The sequence below is a fragment of the Arvicola amphibius genome, chromosome 14 (assembly GCF_903992535.2).
Source record: "Arvicola amphibius chromosome 14, mArvAmp1.2, whole genome shotgun sequence".
Taxonomy (NCBI): Eukaryota; Metazoa; Chordata; class Mammalia; order Rodentia; family Cricetidae; genus Arvicola; species Arvicola amphibius.
Genome location: NC_052060.1, coordinates 37,596,966 through 37,609,606, shown reverse-complemented (window position 1 = coordinate 37,609,606; position 12,641 = coordinate 37,596,966). Strand labels below are relative to the sequence as shown.

Sequence of the window (12,641 nt, the reverse complement as noted above, 5' to 3'; positions counted from 1 at the left end):
AGCTTCATGCTGTTCTGTGTTCTAAATCCCTTTGCTCACCATCGTCGTTAATACTGGCAAATATGTTTTGCTGAAGGGAAAGCTCACTGGCCAGGTTAGCAATGAATACTCAGTGCAGGTTATTTGTGGGGCATTCATTCTTAGTCTTGAGTCTCCGTGGGTCTACAAAGCAATGAAATATTCTATACACCCATCCACATGACTTCTTTTGCCCCTTCAGGGTCTGTTTCTCCTTATACAGGGTCAGAGCTGCCTGGAATAGGGTAGCTGGATGTCGAGAAACATGATTTAACCTTTCGTCTTTGAGAAATAGTCAGAGCCCAAACACCGGCCAGGGCTTGGAGTCACTCCCTTTTCTGTGACAGGTATACCCCAAAGCTGTTTTAATTGCCTTAGCTCTACTTTGACTTGAATTTGGAACGGTCCTCAGGACAACTTAAAGTCCATCCCCAGGATGAAGTCAACAGGCTGAAGTCACCATTGTTCAACAAGGCTGACCTGAAGGGCTGGCCAGAGCTGGGTGTTTGGGGGTGCTGAGTATATTCCTGAAGGAGTTTGGTCCAAGTGGAGAGTGCAGGTGACCGCTAGTGGAGAGTCAAACTATCGTTTTTTCTGTCACAGATGTGGAAAGACACCTGACTTTCGCACTCGGCTCTGCGTGCTTCCAGGGTTCCCCAGCTTTTACATGGTTCCTTTGCCTTTTCTTTTCCTAACACAGCTCGATCATAACAAGCCGCTCCTTCCCCTGCACTCCTGGTCCCTGGGGATGTTTTATTAAATCGCGGGGAGGGAAAAAGTGTCTGTGCATATTGTATCTTCTCACTTAGCTGCAGGGATTTCCCTTCGATATGGAAAGAGTAATCTTAGACATTCCACTCTAAAACAGACAGGAAAAAAAAATAAGATTAAGCTGCAGGAATATGAGCGGCCGTTGCCGTTGACACATCCTTCGAATAACGAGCTGAAGGTGAGCTGCCCTTGGCATGACTCACGTCAGTGATCAATTATGATAAATCTGAAATGTCAGCGGGGCTATTCACCTTTGGCTTAAAATGCGTCGCTTAAGTTTGTCTCCATCCGTCAAGATACTCAGCCATAAACGGCACTCAGCAGGTCCCTCGGACCATTAAGCGGCTCGCACCCCCTAATTGCTCTTTTCCCTGCCCTGCCCTGCCCTGAATATTTTTAGTGAGCAGAATATCTCCTCTTTGGCACCCTGCCCTACCTTCCTGCTTGGCAGAATTGCCCGCATTGGTGTTTGTGAAGAGGCTCCTCGGCTTGCTGGAGTGACACTAGGGAGGGGTGGGGCCAGAAGAGATTTAAAAGCCGGAGGGGAGTTTCTCCGGGTTCCAAAAAGAGAAGCGCGTGTCCGGCGTCCCGGGAGGAATCCTATCTGCACATTTCTTCTTTAGACTCATCCCTCGTCCGGGCGGGGCTTGGAACTTTTCACCAATTCTTTTCTTTCTCTCTGAGCCTTTGCCTGACTGTGCCTATCACTGCGGGAAATAGAGCTCTCAGGCTCTGCAAAATTTGTCATAAGGATGTCAGGTATTTCTTATTGCTGTCCAAGATAAAAAAAAAAAGTGAGATAAGGAACTTTCTCCTGGAGCATTTCAGGCTGCACCCAGCGACTCTTGAGGGCTGGAGAAGGAGCTGGAAGGCAGCTTTAAAACAGCTAAATGAAAGATGCCCTGGGGCCGAAGGCCGACCTGGCTGGAAGCTCTGGGGGTCAGAAGCACGAACTCCGCCTGCTCTAAGCTCTAGCAACTTAAGTCACTGCCTGTCGACCTTAGAACCACGGAGACCATGCTGCTGTCGCTCACCTTCCTGCCCGTAGTTTTAAAGATTAGCGTCGCCAGCGTCACAGCGCAACAGCACGGGAACTGTCAGCCAGGTCCTCCCGAGGGAAGCGAAACTTTCACTTGTGCAGGTAAGTAAACCAAGAAAACTGAGCCCACCCCCTCGGGTACAGTGCCTCCAGGCATCTGTTTAGTCTACCTTGTACATCCGTGCTTATTCCCCCCTCGGCTGTCTTCGGGTGTATATGTTTGCTTTTGTTGTGTATTCTGAAGTGTGTGTGTGTGTGTGTGTGTGTGTGTGTGTGTCTCCTGGTTGAGTTCGATGTTGCCAATTATAAAATGTCGTGATTCTCCACTGCTTGACTGAATATGCCTCAGTTCAAAACCAGCTGGATATTTCTTATCATGTAAATTCTAGGGAGATAGTAACGCCTAGCTGATCAGCTCTGCATTAGAAATCTGGGAAACATATGGTGGCAGTTGGTCTTGTTGGTTTGAAAAGCCTTCTTTCCGATAACTTTGTGGCAGAAAATGCCATATGCCAATTAAAGTTTGTTTTGTTTAAAAAAAAAAATACAGTCTCAAATTCAGGAGTTCAGGCTCTCGTCCTCCACCCTCCTGGCCTCTGAAACTCTGTCACAGTTCCCAGGTTCTTAGTAACAGGTGCACGGTGACTCTGCAAAGTGCTGAGACATGACTGGGAGTAAACGAGCCAGCCTTTTCTCTGAGAGGACTCAGGGAGTTTTCTGATTGCACGTCACTAACACTCCAGCTGAAAACATTTTCTCACTCTCTATTCTTTACTCCGAAGGTGAGTGCCTGCTGTGTAGGGCAGGAGCTACTTCATTTATTTAAGGGTCCACATTGTCCCGGAAATCCTTCCCTGTCATCTCTTTTTTTCATTTGTGCTTTGAGACAGTGTCTCTCTCTGTAGCTCATACTGGCTGGGAACTCACTATGCTTCCCAAGTGTGGGATTACAGGTGTGCACCACCACGTTTGATATATTTGTTATTATCGTCTTGCCCTCTCAAGACAGGCTCTGGCTTTTAAAAACAAAGAGTGGAGCGAAGAAAACATGTTATGTTCTCAGAAGAGAAACCTCTGGAAGATAGATAACAGAGAATTATGGGAATGAGAGAGACCAGAACTGGCCCAAATTGCCAGAGTTCAGCTGCTGCTTCTTTGCTGACCTCCAAAAACTATATCACTCAGAGAAATCACACAGAAGGAAATCAGGTGTCCCTGCTCGCAGACCCAGAAGGTCACCAGGAAGCATTCACTACCATTGCAGAGCAGGTCTCTGGGGTTTTGAAGGAGGGAATGGTTGCTAATGACCTCTACAGCCCCAGGACCTGGGTCAGTTCCACTGTGCATATTCTCAGGAAGTTTTTGCTTAATGAAAGAACTGTTTCTCTTCACTATTGGAGACAGAAGAGACAACTCTTGGCCACAGTTGTGTTGCATGGACTGGAATGTCACTGGGGTAGTTGGAAAGTGACCAGAGTCAGGTGCTTCTACTTGCACACTTAGGGGCGGGGGGTAATGGTAGGAGGCGCTCATGCAGCTAGTAACTAGAAGAGACGAGCCCATGAGAGGCACTTAAAGAGAGGAAGAAATTGAAGGAGCAGTTCTTGGCGTGGCTCTAGATCCTCTGGAATAGTGTGTGAGTCCCATGCCGTGTTCTCCTGCGCACTCCTGCCGGTGGCTCAAGAGTGCTTTTCTGAGATACTTTGCACCAAATTGACAGGATGCCCAGACAGAAACGATGACTCAGGGAGACTGTTGCACAGGGTGGGAGAAATAGATTTTAGAAGCACACAAACGCGATTTCAGGTTTGCATCGCCTTTTTAATAGTTGGGTCATTTTACAATATCCCCGAGAAAGGATGCCTGTTTCTCAGGATCATTCATTGTTGGGATGGCACGGCGTAGCCAGTGAAATACCCCTCACCCAATGGCTTATCCAGTGAATGTCCTCCTGGGTTCCATGATACGACCGAAGTGGTCAGGCCATTCCATGCTCTGGCCTATTTTGAACACTGCAGGGGCATGGCACTGACGCCATAGAGTGTGATCCTCTGCTTCTTTGTCCCCCATTGCTTGCAGGCCACTGTTTTAAACTCTCTGCTTCATTCTAAATCCTAGGTTAGCTGAAAACTAACTAGGTCACACCCTGTCACGCGTACATTCCAGAGGATAGCATTTCTTTCCCTCTACAAATAGATAATGGCGTCATCGTCTATTTCCCCCCCCCCCACTTAAATTTTACTTGCACTTCTTGCCTTTGGCATTGAGACTGTTCACCTACATGGGCAGCCTGACCTAGCAAGAAGAAGGCTTTGTGGTCTAGCAGGATCCAGGTAAAATGTCTCGAGGCTGCTGCTCACGTGAATGCCAGTCAGTGAAGCCAACAGATAGTACTACGGAACTGGGTTTTCTTTCCGTTCACGGGAATCGAAATCAAATGTTTTCTTGGCTTTTATTTAAGCGAAAGCAGATGAAGACAGCAGCAAAAAACAACAGTTAGCAAGTGGTTTCTGAACTTTTAAATCTCTTTGCCCCGGAGGACAAATGTCAGCTGGACAGGGAATTGTTCCGGCCTGGCGTCTAAACCTGTGTTATTTGTTCTTGGTAAATGGCGGTCACGGAAGAAGCTCGGCCTCAGAGAACTGACTTAGAGGCAGTTCACTGGGCAGTCTGCCGTGAGCGGTAGACAGTGACGTCACTGATTTCAGAGCGGGCTGAAGTTTGGTTGATTTCCCAGTCAGGTGCAAAGCAGAGCAGTTTTCAGGTCCAGATTTTGTCTTTTCCCAGCCAGCTGCAGAAACGTTTCTTCTGGCGTCTAACCACAGAGAAACTGCAGCAGGTTGTTTGCACATGCTCTGTCTGTCTTTATATACTCTGGAGACAGACAAGCCACCCTGCTTAGACGTCAGGCCTGCCACGTGTGAAAGGTGTGTCTCGTTTTCTTCCCGGTAAAAGAAAACCGGTTGTTCCCTCTTCCTGGGATTGTTGTCAGCACTGTGTTAACGTGGCCGCGTTCAGTGCTGGCGCTGTCTCTGAGGCACCCACGCAAACACTGCGCTTTCTTCCAGGGAGCTCAAAGGATTACAAGAAACTTCCCAGTTTGTGAAGCAGCCTAGTGCTTGCTTTAGCTTTAGTTACTGCTTCCACCCTGAACAATTCTAAAAATAGAGAATGCAGCAGTAGGTTTGTTTAATGCTGCATTTTCTGCCACTAGAAACGGGAGCGAAAACAGGGACAACACTTATGGTAACCTTGGTGACGTTCCTTGGGATGAGCCATCTTTGTGGTCCGTTCCCCCACATCCCCACCCCCACCCCCGCCGGCCCCGGCCCACAGACTCACACTGCTATCCTGAATGTGCAAACTACTCATGTGACAGAAGTATTACCTGCGCTTAGGTGCACTAAAAGCACAGATTTCTTTGGTAGATGATATCCGTAACTGAGGTAGCTTTTCACACTGCCAAGTCCCTGTCTTCTCCAGTAGTCCCACTCGCCGCATTGGGATAAAGAGATTACTCCGACGCAGGCAGATGCAGATGAGAGCCATTTTTGCCAGGTGTGGAAGGACTCTTAAAAAAATATTTATTTATTTATTTATAGAACCAGAAGGGAACTTTCCATTTCCTGGCATGCCTCGGGCTCTCTGAAAATGCATTCTCTTATACGTCCGTGCTACTAGCTTCCCAGGGCAATTATGGGATGGCTCATGCAAACCTGTTTTTTGTTTTGTTTTGTTTTTTTTGTTTTTTTTCCTTAGTGTTGTCTTTCAGAGTTTCACTCTCAGGCATGGGAGTTAGGGAACGATGTGGGATTCCCCTCTGTATGCTGTGAATGTTTTATTACCATTGGTTAATAAAGGAGCTTTGGCCTATGGCAGGGCAGAATATAGCAAGGCGGGAAATCCACGCAGAGATAGAGGAGGAAAGAAGGCAGAGTCAGGCAGATGCCAGGTAGCCACCCAGGAAGGAAGCAAGAGGTAGCAAACCCCGAGCCTCATGGTAAAGTATAAAATAATAGAAATGGGTTAATTCAAGATGCAAGTGTTAGTTAATAAAAAGTCTGCGCTAATATGCCAAAGAGTATATAATCAATATTAAGCCTCAGAATGGTTATTTACTGAGCAGCTGCAGGAACTAGTGAGTGGGACCGGTGGGTGAAGAGAAGCCCATCCGGGGGACCAGCGGAACGAGGGAGCAATTGCTTTCTCGTAGCCCCACACAGACCAGGCCCTTCTATTCTCATCCCCCCCTTGACCCTTCCCAGCTTGGACTTTGGATTTGCAGGTTTATTTTCACTTCTGACCTTGACTTTCTGATTCTCCTAAGCAAGCAGGCCAAGCATGCTCATGCCGGTCAGAGTTTGGGTTTCCCAAATGTTTCCTAGGATGCCTCGTGTCCTGGAATTGTGTGAATGTGCGGGAATTTTGGACCCAGCTTGCTCCTGCGGTAGAGTTTCATAATAACCAATGATTTACTTGCAAAGAGCCTCAATGGTAGACTAGAGCAGGCCTTTCACAGGAAAGCACTGCCTTCCTATGCTCTCAACAGCCGGCTGTCTCCCTTCTCTGCGCAGGCTCTGTGGGTTGGTGCGTTCATTCCGAAGGTAGCTCTTCCTGCGGGTAGACGGTTGCTAGGATACAGGAAATCAGAAGAGCATCGCGGCGGCTACACTGATGTTTCATGTGGTGCACCAGTTGAGACGCAGTGTTTCCTCTCCTTCACATATTAGGAGCATCTCCGTGCTGTGTTATTCCAATATGACACACAGTAGAAGCCGCAGTTAGTTCCCCGGGAAGAGCCGAATCTAGGATGTTGTCATTCTTAACATCCTTGACGGCAAAGTGTTTTTTATAAATACCAATTCTTTTTTTGTTTGTTTGTTTTTCGAGACAGGGTTTCTCTGTAGCTTTGGAGCCTGTCCTGGAACTAGCTCTTGTAGACCAGGCTGGGCTCGAACCCACAGCGATGCGCTTGCCTCTGCCTCCCAAGCGCTAGGATTATCTGGCCATGACCGCCCAGATAAATACCTATTCTTACTGTGATCATATTTGCCGTTGGCATTTCAGGTAAAATGCTTACTTAAAGTATTTTTCTGTATGTTTTCAGAGCTATGTCTATGGTTTCAGCCCTGAACTCAGTAGCCAAAGTGGGACAGAGAACAATGAGATTAAGTTGAGGAATAGGCTTGACATCTTTGAATATTTTTCTTCTGTTTTGGAAATCTTTTGATCTGGGCTAAGCATGGTTGCACACAGCTTTAATCTCAACCCTCTAGAGGCAGAAGCAGGTGTATCTCTGTGAGTTCAAGTCTTTGTGTATACATGTGTGTGAGAGAATTATATGCACGTGTGTGTGTGTGTTTCTCTGTGGATGGGCACACATGTGATATGGAACTCATGTCAAAGGATATCCTAGGATGTTGGGTCTCACCTTCCAACTTGTTTCAGACATGGTCTCTTTGAAGTTTATGGCCATATATGCCAGGCTACCTGGCCTTATCACCATCTCTCATTTCCCTATAGGAGGACAGGAAATCCAAAAGTGTACTGCTGCATCTGACTGTGTGGGGTCTGGGGACTTGAACTCGGGTCTTCCTGCTTGCCGGGCAAGCACGTTACCTTTTTAGGCCTGGAAAAACTTTTCTCATTCTTTATGTTGATGAATCCATTTGAGTATAGTTAACATGGCCTTTAAAATAAAGTTGAGCATAATTTATATTGAAAAGCAGAGAGGTTTTTTTTTTTTTTAACTGCTCACTTAAAATGAAATTTTTCCTTATGGAACAGAACATTACAATAGAATCCACTGTTTCTCAAAACTGCATTTTTGGAAGAGTTTTTTCCTAGTTATCTTGATTGTGGAACTGGCCAAGAGACAGACACGTGACTTAATGGAACAGACAGTAAAACCCAGATATGGGTTCACAGAGTCATTTGATCTTTCACCAAGGCACAAAGGCAAGTTTACGGAAAATGAATCTTTTTACTAAATTGTGCAGCGCCATTTAGACATCTAGATGTCCCCCTGCTTGAGTATCTGTAAACAACATGTTGAACCTGGATCCTTAAGTGTGCGGTCTACACAAAAGTGGACTCAAAATGCGTTAGAGATCTGAGTTCAAGAGGCAAAGCTACGAGACCTTTAGAAGGAGACACCTTGGCCCAATGGTTGAGCAAAGACTGCTGAGAAGTGATCCTAAGGACAGAATTTATCAAAGGAAAATTGGTGAATTGTACTTTATCAGAATTTAGGAGTTGCTCTGCGGAAGGCGCTGACGAAACAATGGAAACTAGGTCCTGCTGGGGAAGACGCCTGCAGTCGCCTATCAGAAGGCATCGCAAAAGTATTTTTATATAGCTCAGTGTATTCTACTAGTAAGCACACAGGAACAGCACAGAAGACAGCCAACACTGAAACTGTACTTGCATGTAGGACAACTCAGATAGAAAAGAATAACGAATGGATGCAATCTACATATGTGATAAAACTTCTACAAAACACCATGTAGCTGCCATCAAGAAGAAGTATGCGTTTTTTTTTAAAAAATCCAAATGTCCAGAAAATTTTAACATGTTTATTTATAGTTGTTATAAAGTCGGACTGTTGAAATGTGTTCACAGAAACATTTTGCTTACATTAATGTTTTACATCTTGCATTTATATTAAAAGTTCACACACGAACAAAAATGGAAAAACTTCCAATACGTGATTTCTGTCGCCTATTTTTCCAATCACAGTCATATACTTAGGTACCTGTGACTCCATGGAGAAAATATGTAGCATTCAGAACCAGTGAAAACAGAAAACACCGAAAGCAGGAAGAAGAGGGAAAATTACTATTATTATTTTGAAAATGAAATTATTATTATTATTATTTTAAGAATGGAATATTCATTCCCCTTACTAGTGGACTCTTAAAGTACGTGCTCTTCATACATGGTTTGCTAGCTAGAAATCTTTTAGCATAATTGTTACATGTTTGGCATGGATAGTCCACAGGTTGGTATTTTCAAAAAGGCCAACAAGAGAGGCCTCGCTTGCCGCTGGTAAAGTACCAATAGCTGCGCTCTGGAAGCGCAGGTCTGTTTTGAAGTCCTGAGCGATTTCTCACACCAGACGCTGGAAGGGGACCTTGAGAGTCGGAAGTTCAATGGCCTTCTGATACTTCTTGTTTCAGGTGCCACAGTCCCAGCCCTCTAAGGATGGGTTTTCTCCAGTAGAGGGCGCACTCTTAGAGTCTCTTTTGTAGTCAATTGTTTCCTGGGTGCTTTTCCAGGTTTGTGGGCAGGCTGCTTTCTTATTATTCATACTTACTTATCCCCTTCTCCTTCGGCTGCAGCTTGGCAAATGAGATCAAAATGTAATTTTTAAAAAAAACTTCAATAATAACAATTTAAGAACAGGCAAAGGATTTGGACACTTAACAGAAAAGATGCAAGGGTGGTCTGTTACCCATGAGAAGATGATCAATGCCATGTCAAAAAGGGAAAATTATGCAGTCAGTCCCCATTCACCTGAATTAAATGAGGATTCCCACTGGGTGGTGGCAGGAGGGTGGGTTTGTAGGACAGGAGTAAGGAAACAGGAATAAACAACTGAGCAGCATTGCTTTACGTCGTATTAAGATTTTGTTTTGTTTTGTTTTTTTTGAGACGGGGTTTCTCTGTGTAACAGCTCTAGATATCCTGGAACTAGTTCTGTAGATCAGGCTGGCCTCAAACTCACAGAGATCCTCCTGCCTCTTCCTCCTGAGTGCTGGGATCAAAGGCGTGTGCCACTACTGCCTGGCTACGTTAAGACTTTTTCTTTAAGCTTTAAAATTGTGTGTGTGTGTGTGTGTGTGTGTGTGTGTGTGTGTGTGTCAGAGAGAGAGAGAGAGAGAGAGAGAGAGAGAGAGAGAGAGAGGGTGGGAGATTTCTGTTTGTTCTTACTTCAGTCCCAGTTTGCTTCTGGTCTCTCACTGTGCCATGGGAGCCTCTGTTCTTTGTGGTCACTAATGAAAGTCTTCAATATGCCCCCTGCCTCCTGGACTCCTCTCTGGTCCCTGAAGCTACTCTATCAACCCGAAGGTTGAGAAATCAGGGGTTCTTGTCGGTTGTAACCCTTGCCTTTGCTCCTTAAATGTGGTTTGATTTTTCTATGCACTTCCCTCCTATTGCACCAAAACTAAACCCAGTCTGTTTGGATGTGGGGAAGCTCTTGCTGTTCCGAAGTGCACAGTATGCCTTCATACATGGCCACACTCTGGTGTTTTTGTAGTCGTGGGCAGTAGTGAGAAAATGCAAGTGACTTTCACCAAACCTAGTCTCCAGAGAGTTTCATTGTGTTTTAAAACATATATTCCATGTCTACAAACACTTAACCTCAGCACCGGTTTCCATAAAGCAAGGTTGATGGTGGAAGAAAGTGAGCAGAGTTTTAAGGAAAATGGGATTATCATCAGCCACACCAGGGATGAAGAGAGTGGTGTCCTCACCTGTGACAACACAGAGCATGGCAGAGTTGGGATAGAGAGAGGAGCAGGCAGGAGGACCGTCTGCGTGCTCTGGTGTTAGCTCTGCCGTGAACTAGCAGTGGCGGGGCTTTGGGAAACATCACTCAGCTTCCTCCTAAGTGATTCAAGTTCTCCACACCTATTAAGATATGAAAGTCACCTGCAGTGTTTGTTTTAAAAAATGGATTGCCACATGTGCATGGGTCAGCCAGCTGCACACCCATGTACACAGATGTACACACATAAACACACGAGGGTGAGGAGGGGAGAGAAGGAGTGGATGGGGACGGAGGGAGGCGAGGGGGTGGGTTGAACAGAAAAATTGACAAAGGCTAGATATGATCTAGATGAAAGGGTCTCCCAGTTAAATATTTTTGCCCTAAGTACTGGGAATTGACCCCAGGACATCACACACACGAGGCAAGTACTCTACCGCAGAGATACGGCCCCGGCCTCCTTTCCACGTTTATTCTGGAACAAGTTCTCTGGCTGGTCCTCAGCTCATTCTGTTTCCCATACTGGCCTTGAACTTGTGAGTCCATTGCTTCCAGCTCCCGAGCAGCTGGGTTTATAGGCTTGTGCCACCAAGTCTGACCAGAGCATCCCGTTCTAAGATACAGTAATCCCTGGGTTATCATCTTTTGATGGGCAAGATAAAAGGATAAAATACGAGTTATCCAAATTTTAATGTGCTATTTTAACATTGTTTTCTGTATTTTGAAATATTATATAAGTTAACACTATGATTTATGCTTTTAATGAATCACATGTTGGTGAGCTTTCCCTTTCCCTTTTCATTCGTTTATTAATTTCTGCTCTGCTTTGGTTTCTGCTCCTGTGAAAACCACCATGACCAAAAGTAACTTGGGGAGGAAAGGATTTATTTGGCTTATAACATCCACATTGCAGTTCATCACTGAGGGAAGCTAAGACGGGAACCTGGAAGGAGACACAGAATCAGAAACCACGGAGGAGTGCTGCTTACTGGTTTGCTCGTCATGGCCTGCTCAGGTTACTTCCATCTGCCCAGGGGTGGCAGTACCCACAGTGGGCTGAGCCATCCCACATCACCAACTAGGAAAATTCCCCACAGACATACACGTAGGGCAATCCAATGGAAGCAATGCCTCAGCTGAGGTTTTCTCTCCCCAGGAGACTCGAGTTTGTCTCAAGTTGACAAAAACTAATTGGCGTAATAGCTGCTCTGTCTAGTTCAGGGTAGCCTGTGAGGGTAAACATGACCATGATGTGAAAATTTGCTATTACATGTTGTCATTAAAATAACTGCCCTATGTTGAACCATACTTGTATGAATTTAGTCTCTGTGTCTACTGGGAAAATTCCAGAAAATAAATAAAATACAATTACTTCTTGATTTTTTTTAAAAAAATATTTTATGTGTAAGTGTTGGGTGCATGTATGTCTGTGCAACACATGTATACAATGTCCACAGAGGCCAGAAGAGGGCACTGGATCCCCAGGACTGAAGTTACAGACAGTCGTGAGCTGCCACGTAGGTGCTTGGGATAGAACCCAGTGACATGGGATGTCCTTCTGTGGATGTGTTGCTTGTATTGGTTGAAGAATAAAGCTGTTTTGGCCAATGGCTTAGCAGAGTAAAGCCAGGCAGGATATCTGAACCGATATATATATATATAGAGAGAGAGTAGGCGGAGTCAAGGATATGCCATGTAGCTGCCGAAGAAGAAAGACACCAGAAACTTACCAGTAAGCCACAACCTCGTGGCAATACACAGATTAAAAGAAATGAGTTAATTCAAGATGTAAGAGCTAGCTAAAAAATAAAACTGAGCAATCGACCAAACAATGCTATAATTCATATAGTTTCTGTATGATGATTCAAGTCTGGGTGACCAGGAAATGAAAACACAGTCTCCTTTTCAATCCAGGTCCTCGGGAAGAGCAGTCAGTGCTCTTTACCACCAAGCTGTTTCTCCAGCCCCTATTTCCTCATTCATTAATTTGCTCAAAGACTGTTTTGAGTGTCTGTTATGTGCAAAGAATCAGACCGTAATCTGGGATGAGGAATATTAAAATGGTGAGAATGCCCCCCTTCCAACCTGTAAACTATTTATGGAGCAACGTAAATAAATGCGACCTTTAACTGTTCACATCAATACATCAATGCATTAAAAATTAGTCTGATGTGTTTGATAAATTGTTATTTCTAGAAAGGCCATGCTACGTGTCCCTGAGACGACCCTTGGCAATGGATCTATAGGCCTGTGTCCCATTGTGGTCCACAGGTTGGCAGCTCTAAGCTCAGGCTGCCTTTGCTCTATGAGACGAGCCTTCTA

The 12,641-nt window shown here is 45.2% G+C and overlaps 1 protein-coding gene across 1 annotated transcript in view; it reads left to right on the top strand.

Annotated features, from left to right (window-relative positions):
• The first annotated feature begins 1,368 nt into the window (after positions 1–1,368).
• The window catches only part of Egf (epidermal growth factor), a 74,380-nt gene continuing 63,107 nt past the window's right edge, over positions 1,369–12,641 (top strand). The window contains exon 1 of the mRNA XM_038311400.1: positions 1,369–1,930. Within this exon, the coding sequence (XP_038167328.1) occupies positions 1,807–1,930 (124 nt within the window). The 5' untranslated portion in view covers positions 1,369–1,806. The remainder of the gene's footprint in view (positions 1,931–12,641) is intronic.